The following is a 27,031-nucleotide window of genomic DNA, read 5'->3' as shown; positions in this document are numbered from 1 at the left end:
AACAGATTAAATGTCATTTTATTTCACACAAAAATGTACAAAACAACATGTGAGTGATTTTAATAGTTTATATTAAAAATCTAAAAGATGTAGCTGAACCATTTCCCCTGGAGTCCAGGTAGGAGTTTTTAAAGACAAGGCTGGTTATTGATAGGCTGACCCCATCAAAGACTCTCTTACCTTATTTACATGAACATCTCTTGGTCTTAATAAGGAAGACTTTTTTTCCCTCCCACATACACTTCAACTCAAGCCCAGACCAGAGTCCCAAAGCCTCAAGCCAGAGTCTTGCTAGGTCCACTGCCCAGACCCTGGACAGTACCAGTCCAAATGTGAGAGAGCACCCAGGCCTTTTATAACGTGGAAATCACCATCATGGGTCCAGGAGAACTGGGAAAGGCCAAGCGGAGGCTGGCAGACCACCTTCCCTCAGTTTCCTGGAAAAGCAGGCAAAAACTAGTCATATCATCTTCATGGGGGAAAGGGGTGGGGGCCGGCTATCCACCCCTGGAGTTCAGTGGGATCAGGACTGGGGGAGACAGGCAGGAGGGGAGGTGGTCAAGAGAAGCTGGAGGTGGTGGTGGTGGTGATGAACTGCTTTTGTGTTGGCTTTTTAAAACTTTTCCCTTTATAAAATGAGAAATATGGTCATGGTTTTTTATATTCACATTATGGCAACATTTTAACTCAGCTGAAGGTCAAGATGAAGTCTGCGGCTTTGGATCCCGGACCCGTTCCCAGAAGCGCCTCACTGCAGCAGGGCTCGGACCTGTTTGGAGGTGGTGTCATCGTTCAGGTGCCTGGTGGTGTACCTGAGAGAAGATCGCAGAGTCTGAGACAATCGTTTTTCAGATGGGGAAACTGAGGCCCAAAGAGGTGAAGCACTTCGCCCAACACCATGTGAGAGAGAGGTCTCAGAACTGACCTCTGAACTCATGTCCTCCTGTCATCAGTCCCTAAACTCAGATATCAATTCTGGACAACTAGGGGGTCTGGTAAGTAAAGTGCCGGGAGTCAGAAAGATCTGAATCAAGTCTCCCCTCGGGCATCTGCCAGCTGTGTGATCTGGGGCAAGTTACTTGGCCTCTGCCTCAGTTTCCCAAGATGAAGACAGTAGTCCCTACCTCCCAGGGTGGTTCTGAGGATCAAACGAGGTATGCTGGCCCGGTACACAGTAGGAGCTCTATAATTGCTTATTCCTTCCCGCCCCCTTTCTCCCCCACAGCCTGCAGGGAAGGAGTCTGTGTGGTACTGCCTCCGCCTCTCCTCCGTGGTCTTTTTCTAGGGCTTTGCCTCTAAGAGTGTAGTAGGCCATATGGTCCGGGAGAGAGGGGGAGATGTTTCTGGTCCAGTCTCATGTGACCTTTGACAAAACAGCTTTCTACCAGCCTCAGTTTCCTTCTCTGCTAGGTTGGGAAAAGTCCTCCAAGAGCTGGGAGGAACCTTAGATGAATCTCTCATTTTTACAAACAGAAGAAATTCAGCCCCAGAAGGGGAGCGGACTTGTCTGTCGTCGCCCACTGGCAGAGCCAGGACCTGCTCCTGGTTCTTAGTCCACAACTCATTCCATCGTCTCCCACGGCCTCTCTGGACCTCCCTACTCCCCATTCACCCGATCTTTATTCCCTCTCTTGGGGGAGAAGAGAAGAGGGACTACTCCGTCATACCCCTTCTTTACTATTTTATTAAATACCTTTGTGGTGAACAGGTTATGTCTTCTAGATGACTAGAAAATAACAAACTCACTAGTGGGAGCCCATCGGCTGGGATGAGCACATGGGGATTCCTGAAGAGCCTTACGCTGGAGCAGCGATTTGGGGGCACCTAAAGGTACGTTGTAGGGGAAGGAAGAAGTGCCTCAAGTGTCACGACCTGTGGGGAGCTCCTGAGAATTCCCTTTCCCTGTCCCATCTGCCTGCCCCGCCAGGACTCACCGAAGTGCATTCAGCAGCCCCTCGGTGCTGTTGGAAGGTTGCTCCTTTAGAACTTTGATGCAGCCCTTCATCTGAGGAGGAAAGCAACGACCCAGTCAGGCCCTGGCGGGGGAGACCAGGCCCGGCCACACTCACTGCTCGGAGCTCCCCTCGGGTTCTCAGGCCACAGCCCCTGCTCCCAGCATCCCCTGGGGCCCCCACCCCCGCCCCCTTTGGGATCCCGGGCCAGGGGGGCTCACGTCAATTTTGGATGTCTTGGCAAAGGCCCCCACTGGGTGCACGTGGTCGTAGAGGATGATGACGCCCACCATGACACGCATACAGAAGAGCAGAGTCTCTGTGTTGGTGAAGCGGCTCCTGTACTCCCTGTGTCCCGAGAGACGAGGACCGGTGACTCGGGACCCCCGGCCTGACCCTGATCTCCCAGCTCTTAGGTTCTTCCGTGTCCTGTGTTCTAATGTCTCTGAACTCTAAAATATTCTCTTAGTCCCTTCTCTGTCTTAACAGTCTAGGTGCTATGAGAGTAATAACATTATGATATTGTATATAACAATTTTAATAGGAAGAATAGCTTTTACACACTGCTTTCAGGTTTGCAAAACACATTCACTATCTCGCTGGGCCACCACAACAGCTGCGTAAGGTAGGTTATTGTTATCCTTGTCTTCTAGAAGAAGAGAACCCCGAGGATGATAAGCTTAACATCACACAGCTAGTGTGATCCAACACTCTGATCCACTGTACTGCCTGGTCAAGAGTCTAAGGTTCCTTATAGCTCTAATGTTCTTCCTTTTTTTTTTTTTTTTTTTTTTTTAATTAAATCTTTTTATTTTCAAAACGTCTGCACGGATAATTTTTCAACATCAGCCCTTGCAAAACCTTGTGTTCCAATCTTCCTCCCTTCCCCCATACCCTCCCCTAGATGGCAAGCAGTCCAAAACATGTTAAACATGGTAAAAATATATATTAAATCCAATATATGCATGCAAATTTCCACAATTCTCTTGCTACTCAAGAAAAATCAAATCAAAAAGGGAAAAAAATTGAGAAAGAAAACGAAATCGCAAGCAAACAACAACAAAAGGAGTGAGAATGTTATGTTGTGAGCCACACTCAGTTCCCCCAGCCCTCTGTCTGGGTGCAGATGGCTCTCGTCATCACCAGAGCATCAGAACTGGTATGACCTCCATATTCTGAAGTCTTTTTAATGTTCTAGGTTCTAAGGTCCCACTCAGTTCAGATAGTCTGAAATTTAGGGACTCTGGAGAGTCAGATTTGCGGGTGGGAGCCCTGCTAAAGAACTTCTCCATCTTGGCTCCTGGAAGGCCTCGCCATGGCAGGCTGACCAAGAGTGGAGAAGGGGGGAGGAGATCGGGTGCTGGCTCTACTCACGGCGTCTCCAGCATCACTCGGCAGACACAGGCCATGGTGCTCAGGCAGTCTGTAGTGTCCTCAATGGGGAGCGTCTTGTTCTGGGAAGAGAGGAGGGGATCCTGCCATGCTCCTGACTTGGGTCTCCCCTATTCCCCACCATACCATTGCCCCCTGCCCAGGCCGGGTCTTCCAAGGTAGGCTCCCTCTCAGTAGAAGCCCAGTCTCCTCAGAAGGGAGGCAGTTAATCCATTGGGTCCTGAGCACCCAGAGTGCCCTGCTTTGAGTGCCTAGCAGTTAGTGCGGGGCCTGGCACAGCTAGCACTTCAAGGGAGCCTGGATGACTTGACCTCAGAGGAGCTGTCTCGCCAGCCTTTCTGCCTTTCCTCACAGTGCTCCCACATCTCTCTAAGAAAGCCACAAAATCTGTTTTTTGGCCCGCTATAGATTTTGTCCTGTAACCTCAAGTGGACTCATCCTCCTCATTCTTCCCGGAGAGAGGACGGCTGTCGCTGTCTCATTGGGGGAGACAAAAGATGGGGAAAGGGGATGTGTGTGTGTGTAAACACTATTCAAAAAGGGCCAGTTAGGGGGAAACCTCTCCCACACCTACCCTGGGACCTGTAGTCTTGCCCAGGGGCCTGCCTGCTCCAGAGACTTTCTCTTGGACAGAGATTGCAGATCTTTCCCAGCTGCCCCAGTGGAGCCCTTACCTCAGAGACGAACTTGGTGGTTGCATTGCTTAGGGTCTTGAGCATGGGGGTGGCTTCTGCATAGAAGAGGGACATTCGGTTGGCCATTTCGTTGTTGACTTCGCTTTCAGCGTCCAGCTGCAAGAAGGGAACGGTGCTAGGTACAAGTCAACCATGAAACTGGCCCGAGGGTGAGAAACCACCCAGATCCTCCACTTCCACCCCCACCCCCTCCTCCTCAGCGGCCCTGGCTGAGAAAGGAACCGAGGGTGGGCTGAGTGCTAGGTTCGTTTTGTGACTTAGAACCACAAAACATTGGAGCTGAGAGAGGCCTTAGACTAGCAAAGAATGTCAGAGCTGGGAGGGCCTGAGAACCCAGGAGGTTAGGATGGAATGGGCCTTAGAACACAGATTGTCTGAGCTGGGAGGGCCCCTAGAACAGAGAATGTCAGGGCTGGGAGGCCCTGAGAACCCAGGAGGTCAGAGCTGGGAGGGGACTTAGACCCCAATTTCCCAGTGGAAGGCCCTTGGAACATAGAATGTCAGCCCTGTAAGCTGGAGCCTGGAGCCCAGAGACCATCTAGTCCAGCTCCCTCATTTTTCAGATGAGAACACCAGGCCCATGGAGGGAAACTGACTTAATCCAAAGTCGCCCTTCCACAGTGACAAAGCTAAGAGTGGAGTTGTCATGGTCTCCTCTGAGTTTCCTAGCAGCTCGACAGCTCCCTGAAGACTCATTCCGTCACCTCCTTCCCCAGTGCGCCTTGCTGTGCTTCCTTCCATCCTCACCCACTGTCTCACCTGTAAGTTATTTATACGGTTTCGGCTGATGGTTCTTCTGTAGTAACTGAAGTCATTCTGAATGGCGGGGTTCGTCATCTGAAAGAAAAAGGAGACCTTAATGGCTAGTGGAGCCCTGGTCCTGCCTCTCCTAGACCAGGGCTAGACTCATGACTGCTTTTCTCCTGAGAAATTTTTACAAGACCTTGGGTATGTACGTATGTAAAACAGGTATACAGAGCAAACATTTATTGACAATCGATGGTAATTTTGCAACTCCTACATTTAATTATGTGGCCCCATATGGAGTCACAAACCACAGTTAAGAAGCTGGGCCCTAAAGTACCATTTTACTCAGACAAAACACTCAACAGGCTTGGGACCAGAGTGGAAGAGGGCAGTGAAAAACATATATGAGATCAGCACGTCAGAGTCCAATTTTCAAGGTGAAAAACAAGCAGAAACACTGTGTGTCCAACAGGTAGATGGGCATGGCCAGGAAGCTTGCCTCTAGGATTGTATTAGAGGGACTTTGAAACATAGGTGATTGTTTCCAGAAAGACCTTAGGACCCAGGAGGTCAGAGCTGGGAGGGCCCTTAGAACACGGGATGTCAGAGCTGGGAGGGCCCTTAGAACCCGGGATGTCAGAGCTGGGAGGGCCCTTAGAACCCAGGAGGTCAGAGCTGGGAGGGCCCTTAGAACCCAGGAGGTCAGAGCTGGGAGGGCCCTTAGAACCCAGGAGGTCAGAGCTGGGAGGGCCCTTAGAACCGAGGAGGTCAGAGCTGGGAAGGCCCTTAGAATCCAGGAGGTCAGAGCTGGGAAGGCCCTTAGAACCCAGGAGGTTAGAGTCAGGGGGGCCCTTAGAACCCAGGAGGTTAGAGCAGGGGGGCCCTTAGAACCCAGGATGTCAGAACTGGGAGGGCCCTTAGAACATAGGATGTCATTTCTCAGGAGAAAATGGGTCTCAAATGGAAAAAGTTGAAGAAGCCCCGGTCTGGAAAACTCTGTCCCTCCCTCTCTTCCTCATCTTTCCCCATGGTCAGGTTACCTTGAGCTCATCGAAACTGAGCGTGAAGTGGAGGATTTCGGCAAACTGCTTGGCGAGGGCTTGCTCTCTCTCTAGGTGCTGCGTTGGGGCGTAAGGGGGGCTGGTGAGGGCTTCTAGGAGGCTCCTCAGGGCGTTCTCTGGGGGGAGCATGGGGAGAAAGGAGCACATATTGGGTCAGCCCTGACAGCCCCAAGGCATTGTTTCCCTTTCCCAATTCCCCAGCCCTGGGGAACCTGAGAGGGTTCCTAGACAGCCTGAGCAGGAATCCTTCAGGGACCGGCCGCCTCAACTGGGATGGTCAGAACTCTGGGCTTGGGCCGATGGACTTTCCTTTTGAGGACTGTGCTTGCTTTTATATAGATTAGTTAGCATTTATACAGTGTTTTAAGGTTTGCAAAATATTTTACATATGTCATATTATGGGATCCTTACAACTCTGGAAAATAAATGCTCTTATTAATCCCATTTTATAGAAGAGGAAACTGAAGCTGACTTGCCCAGCATCATATAGCCATAAGTGTCTAAGGCCATATTTGAAATTTAGACTCGAGGTCTAACACTCTATCCACCATACTATCTAGCTGCCCATGACATATATGTAGAAAGTGCTAATATGCAACATTAGGTGAATTTTTTAGAAAGACGGCATGGCAATCATGATCTTAGACAAAGCAAAAACAAAAATAGACTAAATTAAAAGGGATAATCAGGGGAACTATATTTTGCAAAGTATAGACAATGAAGTGATATTAAAAATTACAGCAAATTTCTCTAATAAAGACCTTATTTCTGAAATATATACTGTATATAGAATTGAGTCAAATTGATATCCCCAATTCAAAGGATATGTATGAGCAGGCATTTTTCAGAAGAAAAAAAATCAAAGCTATCTATAGTCACATGAAAAAATGCTCTAAATCACTATTAGAGAAAGGCAAATTAAAAGTAGTAGAGATACTACTTCATACCTATCAGAAATGACAAATACTGGAGGGGATGAAGGGAAATAAGCACACTAATGCTATTGGTAAAATTGTCAACCAGTCCAATCATTCTGGAGAACAACTTGGAACTATGCCCAAAGGTTATAAAACTCAGCAATACCACCGCTGTATCCATATCCCCAAAGAGATCAAAGAAAAAGGAAAATGACATATGTGTACAAAGAATATTTATACTAGTTCTTTGTGTAGGGGTGGTGAATTGGAAGTGGAGAGACGGCCATCAGTTGGGAGGATGGATGAACAAATTGTGATGGATGATTATGGTGTGATACTATTGTGCTATGAGAAATTAGAAGCAGGATGGTTTCAGAAAAACCTTGGGAAGACTTATATGAACTGATGCAAAGTGAAGTGAGAAGAGCAAGGAGATCTTTGGTCACAATAACAGCAATGTTGAAATGATAATCAACTTAGAAACTTAGCTACTGTGACCAATGCAATGATCTCTGATAATTCCAAAAAACTCATGATGCAAAATGAAAGAATTGGTGAAATCTGAGTGCAAAAAAGAAGTATGACTTTCTTGATTTATCTGTATTGCTTTTGGGGAGAAATATGGCTAATATGAAAATGTATTTTGAATGATTTCACACGTACAATGGATATTATATGGTTTGTCTTCTCAATGGTGTGGGAGGATAAGAATTTGGAAAAGAGAAAAATGTAAAAAAAATTTTTAAAGAAAAGGAAAAAAATATGATAAGTACACTAGAGAAGTGCAAATGAAGTATTTGTGAGGTTGGAGGGGGTTAGGGTTACCAAGGGAAAATAGGGAAAGCTTCTCAGTCCCAAACAAAAGAAGAGAAGATGAGGTCAGAAGAATTGATGTAGGTATGGAAACTGGTGGAGCCCAGACAGGCAGGGAGCATGACAGATCAATCAGAGCAAGGTGGGCAAGGGCAGAGGGACAGGGAGTGAGAGCAGTGGGAGAAGGGAGGCTGTGGTGGGAATGGAGGCCTCAGTCTTGGAGGTGACCCAAGTCTGAAAGCTGACTGCTGAGATGGGGCAGAGCCAGGAGCATGAAGAGGCTGGGGAATTGGGACTTCAGATTGTGGTCCAAACAAATCTTGGAGTCCCAAGTATAATGATAGGGGAGAGGGCAGAGAGTCATTGAGAAAGTTACCTGGAGGAAGGGCGGCCGCCAGAGTGAGATGCTAAAGGAGGGCTTTGAAAGGAAAAAGGTTTGAAGGAGAAATGGAAGTGGACAAATGGCCTGTTCATTTGACCGTAATGGGGGGTGGAGGAGTGGTCTCTTACAGGGTGGAATATGATTAGAGAAAAAACAGGTTTCCATCAAAGGACAGTCAGACTGAACTGGTCCCTAAAACACACCTCGGGCTTTTCTATCCAGTTACTTTCTTTCACTCATTCTGTTCTTCAAATGGAGCTGACAAGGTAGAGCCAGAGAGCTGAAGTCAGGAAGAACTGAGTTCAAATTGTGCCTCAGACACTCACTAGTTATGTAATCCTGGTCAAGTCGCTTAACCTGTTTGCCTCAGTTTCTTCAGCTGTAAAATGGGGAATAAGAGCCTACCAGGCTTATTGTGAAAAGCCAAATTAGGTAACATTTCTAAATTACTTTGCAGACCTTAAGGCACCATGTAAATGCTATTATTAAAAGGAATGTCCTTTCCCTATGCTCCATCTGTGCTCATAGAAATTCTCTTTATCCATGGAGGCTCATGTCAAAAGCCACATTCTCAGGAACCATTTTCCCACGCTCTCCCCTAAAAAGTTGGGGCTCATAGATCTTCCCTTAGAGGCTATTGGGGACTTTAGGAACAATCCCTTCGCTGCGAAGACGATGAATCTAAGGCTTGGAGGGGGGAAGCAGCCCTTGCCCCAAGCCACACGCAGGGAAACGACAGAGCTGGGAGTGAGGGAGCCCCTGGTCTCGGGGAGTTTGGGGTCGTGACGCCCCCTCCCCCGGCCCCCCGCAGCAGGGGCTTGCCTCTCTCCTGACCTTAATCACATTCAAGTGTGGCTGTGTCTTTCTGGGACCCCCAGCCCCTCTCCAGCCACAGCATCGCACCCAGGAGGAGCTCACGGTTCGGGGCAACTTAGCTGTGTGTGAGGGATGGCTGTGGCTCGGAGGAACTGGCAGGGCCCGGGAGCCGGGCCAGGGCAGCTTGGAGAGGGGCTTGGTGTCGGGGGCAGCCTCCGGGCCGGGGGACCCCTTACCCAGTCGAAGGGAGAATTCGTAGAAGCGCTTGAGCTTGACCACTAGCGGGCACACTGCGTTCCAGGCCTTCTCCTGAAGCGGGAGGTCAGTTGGGTTTTGGATGGCCTGTGGATGGAAAGGGAGAGCCTGAGGCCGGCCCGGATCCATCGGAACCTCCCGCCATGGGAGGAAGCTGCCGTCCCTCTCCATCAGGCCCCGGGTACACCCTGAACGATGAAGTCATTTTCCTCTCCAGGCTTTGCCCCCGACCCAAGGCCGGCTGTGGGGAGCCCCGGGACCCCTACCTCCCGAATCTCCTGGCCGGCGCCGGTGTAGGACTGCAGCTCTGCCAGAATGCCCTGGGCCTCCTCCAGCACGGCGCTGACCTGGTTCCACACGGCCGTCTCGGCTTCTGTGGGCTGCGCATCTGTGCGGACCGGGCAGGAGGAGCCGCTTAGTCCTGGCCCCGGGCTCGGGGGCCAGGCCGGTCAGTCCCTGGGCCCTCGAGCCTCCTTCCTGCTCTCGCCACCCCCCTGCCAGAGCCTCCCCAGCCCCCCGCGGTCAGGAAGCAGTTCTGGGAGCCTGGAGGCTCACCCCCTGCCCAGAGCTGAGCCCACCCTTATCTCCCAAGAACGGGGGCAGCGCCTCCTCCGAGGCTTCCTGCCCGAAAGTGAGCGAGCCGCTTCTACCAGGCCCCTCCTCGGCCCTCCATCCCTTCCCTCCCTGCCGTGGCCTGCAGCATCACCTGTGGCCGAAAATGGGACAGGAAACCTCATAAATAGAACAGACCTGGTCTCAGGGAAGGAACTTGGGATGAGCCTCCTGCTCCCGACCTGCCCTCGGGTGGTCTGAGCTCTGTCTGCCTCCAGCCCCTCCCCCAGCTCCTCAGCCCCCCCACACGCTCCCGCACATCACTTCCTGCCCAGCCCTGGCTCCCCACTCTGGAGCAGGCCTCGAGGCCTGAGGAAATGGGCGGGGGTCTGCCTCCGAGGCTCCCACAGAGTATTAAGTGAAGAATGAAGGGATCCAGGACCTCCCCACAGGAACCCAGGCTTCCTCGGCTAATCTTCCTCAGTGGTAGTGCCGGGCAGCAGGAAGGATGCAGCCCTGGGGTCTGGAGGCCTGGGTTCCAGTCCCAGCTCTGACAAGCTTCATGGTCTGGGATAAACCTTTCCCCCATCCGGTCTCCATTTTCTTATTTGCAAAAAGAAGCTTGAACTAGATGGTCTCTAAGGTCCTTCCCAGTGGTAACTTTCCTAGTTCTGATGTTCCATGTTCTAAAGTCCTCCAGGCTCTGACATCCTGAGTTCTAAGGGCCCTCCCAGCTCTGACCTCCTGGGTTCTAAGGGCCCTCCCAGCTCTGACATCCTGGGTTCTAAGGGTTCTCCCAGCTCTGACATCTAGGGTTCTAAGGGCCCTCCCAGCTCTGACATCCTGGGTTCTAAGGGCCCTCCCAGCTCTTACATCCTGGGTTCTAAGGGCCCTCCCAGCTCTGACATCCTGGATTCTAAGGGCCCTCCCAGCTCTTACATCCCGGGTTCTAAGGGCCCTCCCAGTTCTGACATCCTGGGTTCTAAGGGCCCTCCCAGCTCTGACATCCTGGATTCTAAGGGCTCTCCAAACTCTAACATCCTACATCCTAGAAGTTTGGCTCCCAGTTAGATGGAGACAATCCTGGTCTGTATCTAGAAAATTTAGATGTGGGTCTAGAAAATCTAGCAGATCTAGCTCTGGAGCTAGAGTCAGGAAGGGAGAAGAGTCCCCATCTGTGAATGGGAGAGTTCTTGCCACACTCAAGAGGACTCCAGTGACTAAGTCACTTCCTCTTCCTGGGCCTCAGTTTCTCCATCTGTAAAAGCATATAATAGTCCCTGCTCGCTCACAAGGGTGTTGGAAGACTCTCACAGCCATCCCTAGAAACAGGGGCTTGGAAATTTGGGAAGTGCAAGGAAGGATGACCCTATTAAATGGCCACAAAGAGCTTTGCAAATCTTAAAAGTGCCCTAGGAGTAAGTGCTGTGCTCCTTTGTTTTTATTCAGAGACTGGGGCCAGCCGCCACTCTGGACAGCGGTTTACGTGACCAGTTGGTAGCTGTTGCCTTAGTGGGAGCAAAAAGGCCACCCCAAGGTCCCTCCTCGTGGCTCCTGGGGCACTGAGGAGCCTGTTGGCAAAGTGGCCCTGACCAGGCTGGCTTTGCTGGCATTGTGGAGACCTGAGGCGGCCGGCAGTGTGTCCGTCCCTCCGCCCGCTCGCCTGGGTGGTGGCTGACGCCTGCACTCTCTCTCCCTGGCCCCGGGTGGGCGGCGGGCATCGGCAGATGGAAGCAGTGAGAGGCGAGGGCTGCCCCCTTCCCTTCTCTCCTTCTTTCCTGTGGCCCTCCTGTAGACCCCAAAGCCCTACCACGAGCAGGGGAAATGGGATGGCTCAGGACGGAAGCCTGGAGAGGGAAGCTGGGGGAGACTGGAGTCCTGCCCTTGCCACTGACTCTGGACCTGCCTTCCCCTCACTGTGCCTCGGCTCCGACCCTGTTAAATGGGGACAAACCCATTGTATTTTCTCTCTCACAGGATTATGGGGAAGAGTGATTTTTGTAAATCTTAAAAAGGCTAAAGAAATGGGCCTTTTTTTTTGGTTAATGACTCACTTCTTTTCTGGATTGTTAGAAAGATCATTTTGCAAAGGTAAATGTTGAAAACTATCTTTGCATATATTTGAAAAAACAAAATACTATTAAAAATAAATTAAAGGAGCAACTAGATGGCACAGTGGATAGAGCCCTGGCTCTTGAGTCAGGAGGACCCAAATTCAAATGCTACCTCAGACACTTAACACCTAACAAGCTGTGTGATCCTGGACAAGTGCCTTAACCCCAACTGCCTTGCCAAAAAAAAAAATCCTAAACAAAACCAAAATAAAATTCAAATTTTTTTTTAAAAAGAAAGAAATCTGTGTGAATTTATGGAAATAATTCCCTTCTGTGACTTAGTTTTCTCATCTGTAAAACGGGGCTAAAAACTCTTATCTTACCTACCTTTTGGTGTTAAGAAATGAAGAGCTTTGTAAATCTTAAAAATGCCATGGAGCTGTGGTTATTTGTTTTTATTCAGAGGCCGGGGGCCAGAGCTCAGGGCCAGGGAATACAAAGCCATCCCAGGATCCCTTCTCCATGGCTCCCACTCTCACCCCTTTTACTCTAGCCTCCTCTCCCTTAGGAACTGATTGCTGGGTGAGGCCTTGGGAGGCAGGAGGGCCTAGAAGCCTGGCTGTGAGGCTCTGACCTCTCCCCACAGAGGGTGTGCTAAAGTAATGGGGGGAAGCCGTGCAAGGAGGGCTTTTAAGGGGGGAAGGGAAGGAACACGAGGCAGGAGCCGGGGTGCCCGGGGTCCACCCCAGCTCTGCCTCTGACTCAGTGGAGGTCCCTGGGCAGGTAGATCCTGGTCTGGTTCTCAATCTACTGTTATAATGCGAGGTCTGGACTAGAAGGTTCTGTTAAGGTCCTCCACCGATTGTGGGTTTCTGCTCTTGGCTCAGCTCATCAGTCACTGTGACACATCGGGCAGATTCCTTCCCCTCTTTGGTATTCTGTGTCCAGTTCTGGCCAATGCTGGGGTCAGACCAGGTGCGTTTTCTAGCATATGGGCTCTATTGAACCCTGATGCCCTGAGTCCCCAAGAAAGAGTCCAAGGCTTTGTCTTTATTCAGCAAAAAAGAGCTGTGGCTGGTAGCAAAGCTCAGCCTTGATTTGTCTGGACTGACATTTAATCTTGAGACCTTTTTGGGAAGGTTTGTATGTCTAGTGGACTCGTTCTCAATTTTTAATATTTATATGTATGTTTTATATAAACATATATAAATGTTAGTATTTTATATAAATTTATATTAAAATGTATGCAATTTTAAATGCATAAAATAAAATGCTTAGAGAATGGCTTTGGGACCTTCCCCAGAATCAGATCCACCCCTCAAGGATGAAGACCTGCTGCCACCGAGGATACTCATTTCCTCGGAGCTCCTGCAAAGTCTTGGGCAAAGAGTCAGGTTGTAATCCTGGCTCTGAGATGCTCTGGCCACATGGCCTTGGCTCTGTCCCTTTCAGCCTCCTCATCTGTGGAACAAGGGATTTGGTCTGGATGACCCCTTCTACCCCTAACTCTATGGTACTGCGAGCCAGCGAGTCTAAGCTCAAGGCCTTCCGAGGGGGAAAGATGGAGCCCGCTGACAGGGCTGGGAACCTCTCTGCAGGACTCAGAGTGATGTCAGCTGCTTTCTTTGTTCCCAGTTCCTTCTTTCTTCTTCCTCTTTCTCTCCTGCCCACTTTGAGCCCCTTCCTGATTCCCCCCATACACACACAAGACTGTGGCTCTCAGGGTCTCTGACTAGCCTCTGGTTTGGGGAAGAGAGAATCAAAGAAGAGGAGGAAGGGATCTGGCCTTCACATTATTGTCATCGTGGGAAGGGGGGATGAGGATGGACTGTGTTCCTCCAGTTCTTTCATCAGCTAAAATCCAGAGTCTCCCCCCCTTAGCACTCCAGTATTTTAAAGACCTGGTGGCTGAGGATCCAAGATACTGGGGTCCAAGCCCCTCTCCTCCCCAGAGTCCTCAGCAACTTTGTTCAAAATAAGATAGGCGGCATTTTAGCTGCAATATAGAAAAAAGGTAGGAGCAGCTAGGTGGCTCAGAGCTCTGGGCCAAGGATGACCTGAGTTCAAATCACTTAGCTGTGTGACCCTGAACAAGTCACTTAACCCTATTTACCTGTAAAACGAGCTGGAGAAGGAAATGACAAGCCAGTGTAGTATCTTTACCAGGAAAATCCCAAATGGAGTCATGAAGAGTTGAGTAAAAAAGAAACTTTCCTAAATTATTAGCACAAACTTAACTAATCATCAGGGCAGAATGGTACTATGGAAAGACCAAAGAGGCCTGAGTTCGAATTCTAGACTTACTACTTAGAGGATGCTGGGCAAATTCCTCACTCTCTCTGCTTTCCTCCTCTGTAAAATGGGAGGAGGGGGGTGAGACAAGCTCTAGATGGAGGATCCTAGGACCTGTCAGAATTAGCACTCCGGAGGTTGCAGACTGCCTCCCTATAAGATCTTGGGTCAGCCTCCCAACAACCCTATGAGGTCCTCGGCAACAGGAATCGGCCCCGGGCGGAGCTGATCCTGGCAGAGGAAGGCAATACCCCCAGAGCCTCGGGCCCTGCCATGCAGCTGGGATTCCTCTCCTCCTCCCTCTCCCCACCGAGGGACTTCTCAAACTTACTTTCAAAATCCAGGAAAAAGTGAGGACAGTTTTCGAAATCTTTGCCCAGTACCTTTATGAGGTTGCCCATGGCCCGAACACCTGAGGGATAGAAACAGAACAGAGTGGGATACAGCCCTGGTCAATGCTGCCCTCTTCTTCCTCCCTGGCCCACCGTGCTCCCCACTCCCACACCCCATCCCCACTTCAGCCACACTCGCTCTACCATAATAGGACCAAGGATACAACTCCAAGCCCTGGACAGGAGACGAGTTGTAATGGTATCCTAGCGTACTCATCAACTTCCTGTGTAATCCCAGCCTCAGTTTCCCCATGGAAACCAGTTTTTGCATTTTCATAATCCAGGTTCAGCAGTTCAAGGTTCAAGGAAAAGAGCCTTGGAACCAGAAAGGGATTAGGGCTGGTTCTGCCATTGATCATTCACCATATGATGGTGAGCAAATCTTTTCCCATCTATAGAATGGGACAGCTGGGCTAGAGAGATGGTCCTTCCAGCTCTGACATTCTGTGACCCTAATCTCAAACTGAAGTTAAATCTCTACATTTATTAAACACCTACTAAGGGCCCTCCCAGCTCTGACAAGGGAGGAGAGTCCGGACAGGGTCGTCTCTAAGGTCCATCATCTCTGAAATTTGAATCTCTGCTGATGAACTGAGGCAGGTTACTTTGGTCACTCAGCTTTCCCGTTATAAAATGAAAGGGCTGGACCAAAACACCCAGAGATTCCCTTCCAGTGATAAATCCTATAAGTCTCTGACTTACGTGCTTTGGCCTCCTGTACCCGCCTGCCAGGCCCTTTGGGAGTCACCCCCCAGGACTTCTGTGTCCCCAAGAACCAACCTGCCCTGCCCTGGGCTGGGGAGGGGAGGGAGTGGCTCCCAGTACCAGTCTGCCCCGCTGGGAAGGGAAGCTGAGTGCCCAGGGAGTCGCTGGGCATTTCCTGTGTGACTGTCTCTTCCCCCTTCCCTCCAGCGGCTGGTCCCTCCCTCGCCACTTCCTCCTGGCCGAATTGAGATGGTTCCTCCATCCCTGACAGCGAGCCCCTTCTTCCTCAGAGCCCCTGAGCTGTTCTTGCTTCCCTTGGCTCTCAGACACCCGGGGCCAAGGAGATTTGGGGAGAAAGCCCTCAGGAGGGAGAGAACAATGGGGCCTTGGGGTTTCCTTCCAGCTACCCAGCGAGGGCTGGAAGAGACAGGACTGAGAGGGGCTGAGAGAGGGACTTTGCTCTCTTTGCTCCAAGAGCCTCCTGTGTCCTTTTAATAGGAAATTGATTTTTGCATTTTCATAATCCAGGTTCAGCAGTTCAAGATTGAAGGAAAAGAGCCTCAGAACCAGAAAGGGATTAGGGCTGGTTCTGCCATTGATTGCCATTGGTTCAAGATTGAAGGAAAAGAGCCTCAGAACCAGAAAGGGATTAGGGCTGGTTCTGCCATTTATCATTCACCATATGATGGTGAGAAAATCTTTCCCTTGGTGGAGGAAGGGGGCTCAGGCTTCTCTCTTCCATCTCTTGGAACTCCCAGTTCCATCCAAAACCCAGTCTCGGTTCAGGATACCAGGTCTTTTCTTGATCTATCTCCAGCCCACTCCTCAGTTTCTTTATTTATAAATATATATGTATATGCATATATAACTTATATAGATATTCTTTGCATATATTTTGGCCAACTCATTTATCTCTGTTTACCTCAGTTTACTAAGCTGTAAAATGATCAGAGAAGGAAATGTCAAATCACTATCCTTGCCAAGAAAATCCCAAATAGGGTCACAAAAAGTCTGGTATAACTCAACAGTAAATACTTGTTGATTTGAATTGAACTGAAAAATAATTTTTAAAAAGCATCCCTGTCTTCAAGGAGTTTCTGCTTTACCTTCTTGATTTTCCTAGCATTGCAGAAGCAGCAGTTTAGTGGTAAGAGCCTTGGGCTTGGAGTCTTAGAGACTTGAAAAAAAGTCTCTGTTCTGCTTCCTCAGTTTCCTAATATTTCATGAGGGATTATAATAATTTTTGCACTATCTCTTGGGATTGTTGTGGGAAAATGAGTTTTTTCAGTAGTAAATCATTACCACTGGAGGTGGCAAAACACTGCAAATGAGAGTTGATTAGTATTCATGGCAATTACTTTTTCTCATAACAACACCTAGGTTACTATTTCCTCCTCTCAGGTGTGAGACGTTGAATAGCAAAATTGTAAAAGAGAGGGAGAGAGAGAGAGAGAGAGAGAGTGTATATGTGTCTGTGTGTGTCTGTGTGTGTACCTGCATGTGCCCCTGTCCACAGTATCATCAGAAGCTGTTGGTAATAAGAAATGGCTGGAGGATCTGGGAACAGAAATATGTCCACCTTTAATTGGCCACATCTGCATGAAGACATGATAGATAAAATATTTTGAATCCTGGTCTGGTTTCCTTCTGTCTCCTCTCATGCTAGTGGGCTACCTTTCCAGGAAGCAACAGACTCCTAGATCACTAGGGATTGTGGAACCACTAGATCTCCAAGATCACTATGGATTGTACAATTGGAGGCAAACAGAACTGAATATTTCCCACAGACCTTTCCTATATCCTGCTTGGTTTAGGGCATGGTTTAGGAAATGATTTTTTTAAAGCAATTATTAGGGGGCAGCTAGATGGCACAGTGGATAGAGAATGGTTCCTGAAGTCAGGAGGACCTGAGTTCAAATCTGGTCTCAGACACTTAACACTTCCTAGCTGTGTGACCTTGGGTAAGTGACAACCCCAATTGCCTCAGGAAAAAAAAGCAATTATTAGATAACTACTATGTGCCAAGCATTGTGGTGAAGGCTTTATAAATATTGTGTCATTTGATCCTTATAGCTCTGGGAGGTAGGTGCTATTATTATCCCTATTTACAATTGAGGAAACTGAGGTAAACATGTTAAATGATTGTAAGTTTCTGAGTTCAGATTATAGTGTAGATTTTTTTCTCTTTGGACTATCCTTTCTTTCCTTGCTCTCCTTGGAGATTTAGCCAGCCAGACTCGATTATGGCAATTAGCTTGCTTTTTAGCCAAGGACAATATGATGACTCTCAGGTTCACCATGGTTCCTTCCTCTATTCTATGAAGTTTCTATCAGACCAAAAGTGACTAATACAATCACAATAACCACAGGCCCTTAGTTAGGAAAATTCCTAACATTTTGGACAGAAGCCTGATTCTCTGCCCTAATTTAAATTTTTGTTTAAATTTTGGGGTATACTTTCTGCTTGCTTTTGAATCCTAAACTTGCTATTCACTCTCTGTATTACTGTGGACCAAGACCATCTTCTCTGATTTTCAGAAGCTTCCCCTCTAGAAAATGAAGGATTGGACTTCTGCCTGATATTAAGGGATCCCAATCCCAAATCTTGATTTTTCTTCCTCAGAGTCTAGACAGTTTGAGGACCAGCTCTGCCATTTACTGATTGTGTAAATCACATCTTCTCACTAAAAGTCAATCTCCTCAATTATAAAATGGAGGGAGAATAATCCCTTCCTAGTCTCCCTCACAGGAGTGTTGTGAAAAACTAAAGTAGTGAATGGGTAAAGGATCTAGAATAGGGTCTTATACCTGGCTTTGGGAACTTAAAAAAAATATTTGGATCACTATATTTCAACAGATTTGGCTTCCTTTGTAATGCTATTTTAAAAATTTTGTACATTTAAAAATTCTGAGAAGTGGAGGCGACCAGGTGGTGCAGTACATAGAGCAGTGGCCATGGAGCCAGGAGGACCTGAATTCAAATCCAGCCTCAGACATTTACAAGCTGTGTGACTCTAATAATTGGGTTATATAATTCCAAGTCAATTACCTCAGAATAAAAATAAATAAATTTTATTTTAAAATAATTTCTCAGAAGGGATTCATAGGTTCCCTCAGAAGGCTGAAGGGGTCCATGACACTCCAACACAAGATTGATAGCCCCTGCGTTAGAACAAGGAGAGGTTTAGGGGTCACTCAAGTTCTCATTTTGTAGATGAAGACACAAGACTAAAATGACTTGCCAATGATGCGTTGGCTAATAAGTGACCAAGAAACTCAGGTCTTCTCACTCCAAGCCCAGGGTTCTTTCCATTGCACCATACTACCCCTCATAAATGAGAGTTTTAGAGGAGGCTAATTCTGTCCCTTTCTCCATCTCTGCAGGTAAGGGAAAGGGAATATATTTAGGCTTTATTCATTCCCTCATCTTGCCTAGTTCCTTCTTATGTCTGATCCCTCTTAGATGATTCTTTTTTATTTGTGTTTTTGGAAACAATTTAGATTAGGTCCTTGTCCAGGTTGACCCAGTTAGTAAATGTCTGAGGCTGGATTGAACTTTCCGATGTGCTGACCCTTGCGTCACCCAGCCACCCCTAGGTAATTCTTCCTAACTGTCATTCCTAATCAGTCAATATTCCCTCCTCATTGATTTCTAGCCTCCCTCCTTACCGGGCTGCTCTCTGCCCTTCCCACCCAGGCTCAGCTCTTGACTTTGTGGGCTTTCCCGTTCCTGGTTAGTTCTTCCTCCAGGCCAGTCTCCTCCATGTCTCCTGGCTGGGCTCTCCTAGTTCATCTCTGAACTTTCCCCGGCTAATCTCTTCTCTTAGGCAGTCCTCCCTCTGAGCCAGTATATCTCCTGGCTTTTCTCTGCCTCCTGGTCAGTCCCTGACCCTCCTGGGCAGTCCCTGCCTCCTAATCTGTCTCTCTTCCTAGCTGGTCCCTTTCCCCTTGGCTGCCCCTTTCCTGGCCCTGCTCCTGGAGAGTCTCTGCCTCTTTTGGCTAATCACCCCTTCCTGCCACTTTGTCCCCTGTTCCTGGTACATCTAGGCCCCAGTGTATGTTAAGACATCCGATTATTTGTTGTTTTCTTGTATCCCAATTCCTACTTCCCTCCCTGGAAAGACAGAGCCTGCCTTGGGCCCCTCCTTCCCCGTAGTCCGGCTTTGCCGCCTGTTGCTCATTCAGACCTTACCTCAATGAAAGACACTTCACAGAGAGACTTCGGAGACAGAGAATCCAGCTGTATTCCCAGCATCCACTGCTTCCTCAGTTGGCAGGGGGCTGGGGAAAGAGCAGAGCAGCAAGACATCATGACAGGTCATCCCACTTATATGTGTCCACACACAGACACCCATACGATACCCACATATATATATATATATATATACGTGTATAATGTGTGTAAAAATAATTACATATTTATTTGTATACACATGCACGGTGTCCCAAAAGTCTTAATGCATTTTGAAAGTCATCAAATAGCTCAAATAAATTTATTTATATTTATAGAGATTTATCGACCTACATATATACCTACATGCACAATACATATATGTACGTTCGCATGTATACACACATATGTAGTTTTTAAAGTTCTCTCACCTTTACTAAGCACTGGCCTCCAGGCTTGTGCAGTTAGGAAGTAATAGAGGCAAGATTAAGATCTGTCATATTCCGTGGGAGCTAAAAGCCTGCTGGCCAGAGGACCCATGCTGGGAAGGGGGATGGGGAGTGCTTCCAGACCCGAGGCATCCCCCATCCATCTGCCAGGGCCAGGTGTTCTGGGGATCTCACATGGCAAAAGCTGGGGGAATACTTGTCAGAGATATTGAGGCGGGGATCCCTGCTTGGGGATGGGCTGCATTAGACAGCCTCTGAGGTCCCGTCCAACTCTGAGATTCCGATTCTTGTGCCGGCTCTGTCACTGAGTCAATATCTATGTTTTTTTTTAAGGAGGGTAGGAATCCATGTCACATACAGTGCCACATAGATTCATTGGTTTTTTTTTTCCTTAGGAGATGGATATAGCAAGAAGACACCGCTGATATAAAACCAAAAGGCAGAGGCAAAATTTTAAAAGATAAAGAAAAAGAGTAAGTTGGAGAGTAAAATGTTGCCTAAAGACCCCTCCAGCTCTGAAGTTCTTAGAGTGCCAAGGTCTGTTTTTCTGACCAATTCCCCTACTTGGCTTCCAGAGGTTCAGGATCTTATTGGAATGTGCATTCTCCACCTGCACCAGTCTTGGGACTTGGTGGATGGGCTTTATGAGTAACAGCAGAAGGAAGCACCGATTATTAACAAGAACAATAATACTTATTATTATTAATATCAATTATTATATGAAATAGTATGTTATAATAGATGACCGTTATATATACTATATATAATATAGTATAACAATATTTATTGATGTATTGATATTAATATAATCTATAATAAATATTAATATTTAATAAGTATGTGTATCTATATATTTCTTTAAGATATCATCTCAATTGATCCTTACATAATTCTTGAGAGGCAATTGCCTCCCATTTTTCAGATAAGGAAAGTGAGACAGTGACTTGCCCATGATCATTCAGATAGTAAATATCTGTGGCTGGATTTGCATTCAAGTCTGACCCAGCAATCTATTAGAAAAAGTCCGAGCCAGTGCTCTAAACTGGGACACTAAGCCTCAGTTTTTCTCCTCTGTAAAATGGATCTAATGAATGATTCTCTTTCTCTACATAGGGAAACCTCCTTGGCCAATGAAATTGGCCTTCTTCCCATCATCCACATACATCCTGAACCTTCCCTTGTCTTCCCAGGTCTCATATTTCCTCTTCCAAAAGTACTTCTTTTGGTACATACCAAGAGAATTGAAAAGGTGCTCTGTGTTATGAGAATACTGCAGCCTGAGGGGCTGGGGTGTAGAACTGGGGAACATTCACAGAGAGGGGGAGATCTGAACCTTGAAAATAGAAAGGTTTTTAATTGCTCCTCCTCGGATTGTCACTTGGCTCTTCATCTCCCAGCCCAGATTTAGGTTGGGACGGGTCAGCCTTGGTGGGGAGCAGAAACAGGGAGATGAAAGCCCTTCTCCTCCTGGTTTGGGGGAGGGGGCTAAAGAGTCACAGGCAGATTCCTGATTAATTCTGCCTTTATCCTCAACTTTACAAATCCTCTCCCATCAAGTAGCCTCTACATTATGGGGTATACAGACACCTAAGTGGTCCACAAATAGATTTCAAGGTGAGATCTGTGAATGTGGATGGGAAAAAATGACATCTTTATTTTCACAAATCTCTAACTGAAATTTCCTTCAATGATTTAAACATGTGATTCTGAGAAGGACCCTCAAATGCTTAAGAATCCCTGTTCTACCCAAAGTTTTACAAAAATGAATGCTGAAAATTCTCTTTACATGTTTTTGAAGGAAAATGCTATTTAAAAAAACAATCCCTGCTCTAAATCTGATTCCTTCTCCACAAAGTTCTTGTCTCCATTCCTTCCTCTCTGTACCTATGGGCAGCACCCTATCTCAGGTTCTCATCACTTTGCACCTCGATGTGGGATATTGATCTGAACATGTTCTGGGGAAGGTCGCCAGGATGGTTCAGATATTTATGGTTGGAAGGGTTCCCCTGGCAGTGGTTCTAGAACCACTACCTAGTAGTCCAAGGTTCTAGAACAAATCACATTGCTATTAAGAAGAGCCAGAATTCCACCCAAGCCCTTGGATTTCAGATCTACCCCATTCTATTGATGAAGGAACTGGAAAAGAGGTCACAGGAGAATCAGTTGAAGGAACCAAAGATGTTCTAAGTAGATGAAAGGGCTTGTGGTAGAGAAGGTGAGGGAGGGGGCCTGAGTCAGTCATAGAAGGAACTGGTTTTCCTGTTCCTCTCCTCTCCTTTTTCCTGGTTTTCTTCAAGATCCAGATAAAATCCCACCTTCTATAAGAAGCTTTCCCTCTATGATTCTCTCCTATTTCTCTTCCCCATTAGATGAGAAGGCAGGGATTGTCTTTTTTCTCTCTTCATATCCCTACCACTTAGTTTAGTGTCTGGCACACAATAGGTGCTTAATAAATGCTTACTAACTGATCATAGGGAGGGGAAAACCTCCCTATGCATATAAGTGTTCATATAACAAACACTGATTTCCTATTGCACACAAAGTCTTATGTTGGACTCTGACATGGTGAGGACTGAGAAGTTAAGACCAGATTCTCTCTTTTTGGAAGCTGATATTTTAATAACAATGAAATAATAATTCCTTTGTGTATTAAAACTTACAAAGCAGTTTTCCCACAACAGCTTTGTGAGTGATAATATAAGTTTAATTATTCCCATATTAAAGGTGAAGAATGGGAAAATAATTAATGCCCCAGATGGGGTCTGGCTAGGACAGAGGGCTAGAGGTTTTTCCATTTCCCTGGTCTAAGATACTATGTCTCTATTAATGTAGCCCACTGCATTTAATTATCAATTTTATATGCTGTGTTACATTGTTGACTACAGTACACTAGGACTCTCAGATCTTTCTCTCAGGATGTGTCTAGCCACATCTCTTTGAGTCTGTGCTGGGTGATTGATTTTTCTTTAACCCACAGGTGGACTTTATATTTGTACATTTCTTCTCCCTGCTTCCTGCTCTTGCCTATTGAGCGTTTCTAGACCTGACTCAGTCATCTTTTGATGAGTTAGCTATCCTTCCCAGTTTAACATTCTCTGGAAATTTGACGTCATTTATAAGTCACTTGATTAACACAAGGCAAGGGACACATTGCTGGAGTACTACATTAGAAATATCCCTCTGGCTCATGAAAGGATTTTTTATAAATCTTAATGCATGATACGAATGTGAGTTATTATCCATTAATTACTATTTCTTTTGCTAGTCATTCACCCAGCTTCCAATTCACCTAATTAGACTATCATCTGTTTCCCATCTGTTCCATGTTGTCCACAAAGGTACCATCATGAAAGATTTTGTCAAATGACATTGAAATCCACATACACTCTATCTAATGTTATTCTCTCATCAATCATTCCACAAATCCTGTAAAAAAAAAAAAAGGAGTGTGGTTATTTGGGGATGATCTTTTCCTGATGAAGACTCTTAGTGATCACTGTTTCCCTTTCCAAAGATTCACAAACAATCCTTTTAATATCATATCCTAGAATCTTATTGCAATCTCCCTCAGATTTGCTTAGAGCAGTTCATCAGGATCACTCCTTTGGCACTGTCACAATCTGCCTCCCATCATACTTATCTGTGTGTATGCCATACTGCAATTCCCCACCTCACCCCCATTTCTTTCTTTCTTTTCTTCCTTCCTTCCTTTTCTTTCTTTCTTTCTTTTCTTCCTTCCTTCCTTTTCTTTCTTTCTTTTTTCTTTCTTTCTTTCTTTCTTTCTTTCTTTCTTTCTTTCTTTCTTTCTTTCTTTCTTTCTTTCTTTCTTTCTTTCTTTCTTTCTTTCTTTCTTTCTTTCTTTTTTCTTTCTTTCTTTCTTTCTTTCTTTCTTTCTTTCTTTCTTTCATCAACAAAATCAGTTTGAGGAAGGAAAAGAAGAAAAGGGAATAAACATTTATATGGCTCCTACTATATGCCAGGCACCATGCTACATGCTTTACAGACATTGCCTTATACAATCTTTACAACAAACCTGTGAGATAGATGCTATTATTCCTATTTTACAGCTGAGAAAACTGAGGCAGAGATTAAATGATTTACCCAAGATCACACAGCTGATTAGTTTCTGAGGTTAGAGACTTCTGACTGTTACAGTGGGAAATTAGCAGTTTGGAGAAGGGGACATATATAATGAAGGGCAGGATTTCTAATACTGGGTAATCAGAAACAAACCTTTTGTACTGATCAAATGAAGGAAGCTCAGAGATTATTCAGTCTAATCCTTACCTCTTCTCCCCTCACTTTTTAAAAATTGATTAGGATATTGAGGTCCAGCAAGAGGAAGAAACGTGTTCAACATTGCACAGGATTTGAATCAGGTCACTTGACATCAATCTTGGAGCCTTTCCTCTCTAATCCAATTGTGTTGGTTCATTGTCAGGGTAGAGGAGGGTCCTTATTTTGGGTCACTGGGGTCAGAGGTTCCTTCTATTCATTAGGAAAGGGGAACAGTATGAAGACAGTCTTGGATAATGAATATAGATTCCTGGAAGGGAACTTAGAGTCTACCTGGTTCACCTCTCTCATTTTTGCCAGAGAGATTATGAAATTGAGAATATTTAACCTTGAGTCACATCAGTGAAAGATGGGGTAGTTTGAGGATAGGGTCCCTAAAGGAGGAGGACCCTGGTATCTGAGATGGGGCAAGTCTTCAGTTGTCCTGAAGTATGGAGCGAAGTTGTTAGAGAATGCCAGAGGGAACCCAGGGCTCCCAAGAGGCATTTGGTCTCAGAGCCCAGCCTTGGGGCTAATCTAGATTGGCTGGGTAGAAGCCCTGCCAGTCTCTCATCTTGCCAGTCTCTCCCTAAAGCTCTGCCTCCATCACTGTTCTATGGGAGCAAAAGGCAGCAGTGATGGTCTCTGACTCCTCCCCATCACCTGTGGAGACTAAGACCACCCCCTCCAGACAGGAGGCGACCTCCTGGAGGAGGTTAGCTGAAAGGCAGCTTCTCCTTCAGCCACCTAATAAAAATGAGAAGAACTCACTCTTTTCTAAAGCATTTGAAGGTTTAAAAATCCTCTTCTGGTGAAACATCACGTAATGGTCAGAACCTTGGGCTTAGAGTCATAGATTTACAATTTTAAGAGTCTTTAGATATCATCTAGCCCATCTTCCCATTTTACATAGGAGAAAACTGAGACCCAGAGAAGTCATGGGATGTGCTCAAGGTCACACCAGTAGTAAGTAGCAGGGTTGAGAAAACCCAGGAAGATCTAATAATTTCCAGAATTTCTTTTTAGTACATTTTGTTGCTCTTTCAAGAGACTGGGGTTCAAATCTTGTCTCTGATACTTCCAAGCTGGGTGAACTTGCAGGAGGCATTGGTTCTAGCATTGGTTTACTTATCTGTAAAATGGGATAATACTATTTTATGCTATTCTCCCCCTTCAAGGCTGTTGTGGGGGGAAAGTACTGGATAAATCTTAAAGTGCAAAAGAAATTCCTCCCCCCCCCCCAAACATCCCCTGGAGGTGCAGGATCAGACACCACACCAAGGGAATCGGCAATCTGTAAAGACAATCTTCAAAAGCAGGAATGCAATGACAGTTGACTCCACCTGGGGGTGTTGGGTGGAGGTGGGGACAGGATGGCTTCCGTGGAATTTGGGCACCTCCCACCCCTCAGTCACTCGACCCAGCTCTGGCCCTCTCCTACTCCCAGGAAAGACCTTGCCTGAGCCCAGCTAGATGGATAGGTAAGTAAGTAGGCAGATGGCTTCTAAGCCAAGAGAATTGGAGCTGAAATGTCAGTGCAGAGCAGGCAGTGGGGTAAGGACACAACCTTAGATGGCAGAGAGAAGGGAGAACTACCCCCAATACTAGAGATAAGCCTCAAGAACCCCTGGGGATGACTGCTTTGGGGAGACATGAATGAGGACCCTTTCTCTGTGCCTCTGGAGCAGAGCTCAACCTCTATTCACCTTTATCCCTTCACATTCCACCCTCCAATCTTTATCCCTCCATCACTGCATCCCTTATCCCTCCACCCTCCATCCATCATCCCTCTACTCTTCATCCCTCCACCCTTCATTCTTCCATTCCTCATCCTTTCATTCATCCATTCTCATTTTCTTCATCCCTTCTCCCTAACTTCTTTATCCCTCCATCCTTCCAATCCCTCTCCTTTATCTCTCTATTCTTATACTTCTCTTCTTCCATCCCTCATTCCTATGTGCCTTCAGTCCCCCATCCCTCCACCCCTTTCTATCCCTCTCCTTCATCCTTCCATCCCTCATTCCTCCATTCCTATACAGCTCTATCCCCCACCCTCATCCCTCTCCCTTTTATCCATCCTTTATCCCTCCACCCTTCCATCTTACACCCTTCCATCCCTCCATCCCTGCCTGCCTCTGGACACTCAGTAGCTCTTCATGCACCTTCAGTCACCTTCAGGACCTGCAGCAGAACCAAGCTTCTTTTGGCTTGGGGCAGAAAGCATGGCTGGTTACTGTTCCCAGTGAATCTGAGCCAAGCCCTTCCAAGTAAGTGCTAAGAGTTGTCTCAGGGAGCTAAATATAGCAGAGGGACCAGTGGGTGGGTGGATAGGTGGATGGGTGGGCGGATAGATGGATGCATGCACGGAGGAAGAGATGGATGGATGGATGGAGACATGGGTGCACGGATAGAGAGATGCATGGATGGGTGGATGGATGGGTGGATGGACGGACGGACGGATGGAGAGGCAGACTGCTATAGATCATGAATGGAAAAACTCGATGTTGAATCCCAGAGATGCAGCAGCATGTTTCTCTTTCTAGAACAGAGAAGCAATTTTCCGCAGCTCCGGGCTCCCAACGGCCCCATTTCTCACCAAGCCCCAAGCGTTGGGCACCGGCAGAGCCCCCCTCCCCGGAGCCTGGGACCCTCTCTCCCTTCCCGGCTCCTGCCCTGCTTCCTTCCCCACCTCCCCAGCGAAAGGTGAGCTCCTCACCGCGTTGTACCGGGGGGTGGGCAGCTTCCAGGACCGGGCGGGGAAGACGGAGGCTTCCAGCCGCTCTCCTCCAGCCCCTCTGCAGAGCCTGCTAGGAGTGTCTGGGAATGGCAGCGCTGCTGAGCTCGCGTATGTGTGTGTGTGAGTGTGAGTGCATGTGTGCGCGCGTGTGTGTGCGCGCGCGGGCTGAGCGAGCGCCCGCCCCGCACCCCGCACCCCCCGCACGCAGGGAGAGGGCTCCCTCCTCCCGGCCCCCCTCTGACGCTCCCTCTCTCTCCCTGCTAAAGGCAGCCTCGGCGAGCAGCTGCTGCCCTCCCTGGAAGACGCCTCACAAAGCCCCCCATAGACCGCGGCTCCCCACCCCCCATCCCCAAAACAACCAGCCGCGACGCTGG

The 27,031-nt window shown here is 47.4% G+C and overlaps 1 protein-coding gene across 3 annotated transcripts; it reads right to left on the bottom strand.

The window, feature by feature from the left end:
- On the bottom strand, positions 1-26,808 carry LOC127555466 (CYFIP-related Rac1 interactor A-like). Of its 3 annotated transcripts, XM_051987763.1 has the most exons (13): positions 26,637-26,808; positions 19,628-19,651; positions 19,218-19,306; positions 14,260-14,340; positions 9,297-9,418; positions 9,012-9,117; positions 5,827-5,963; positions 4,799-4,876; positions 4,019-4,135; positions 3,327-3,406; positions 2,174-2,300; positions 1,935-2,005; positions 1-812 (listed from the first exon to the last, which is right to left on the bottom strand). In XM_051987763.1, the coding sequence occupies exons 4-13, from the start codon at positions 14,327-14,329 to the stop codon at positions 749-751; spliced, it is 972 nt and encodes a 323-aa protein (XP_051843723.1). In that variant the 5' UTR covers positions 14,330-14,340; positions 19,218-19,306; positions 19,628-19,651; positions 26,637-26,808; the 3' UTR covers positions 1-748. The 3 variants fall into 3 exon arrangements, with proteins under 3 accessions (XP_051843723.1, XP_051843724.1, XP_051843726.1); XM_051987764.1 differs by lacking the exon at positions 19,628-19,651; XM_051987766.1 differs by lacking the exons at positions 19,218-19,306; positions 19,628-19,651; positions 26,637-26,808 and adding an exon at positions 15,023-15,101.
- Positions 26,809-27,031: the final 223 nt, after the last annotated feature.

Source organism: Antechinus flavipes, chromosome 3, assembly GCF_016432865.1.
Source record: "Antechinus flavipes isolate AdamAnt ecotype Samford, QLD, Australia chromosome 3, AdamAnt_v2, whole genome shotgun sequence".
NCBI classification, from domain to species: Eukaryota; Metazoa; Chordata; class Mammalia; order Dasyuromorphia; family Dasyuridae; genus Antechinus; species Antechinus flavipes.
The sequence above is the reverse complement of the archived record's forward strand: the minus strand, read 5'-3'. Positions and strand labels throughout refer to the sequence as shown.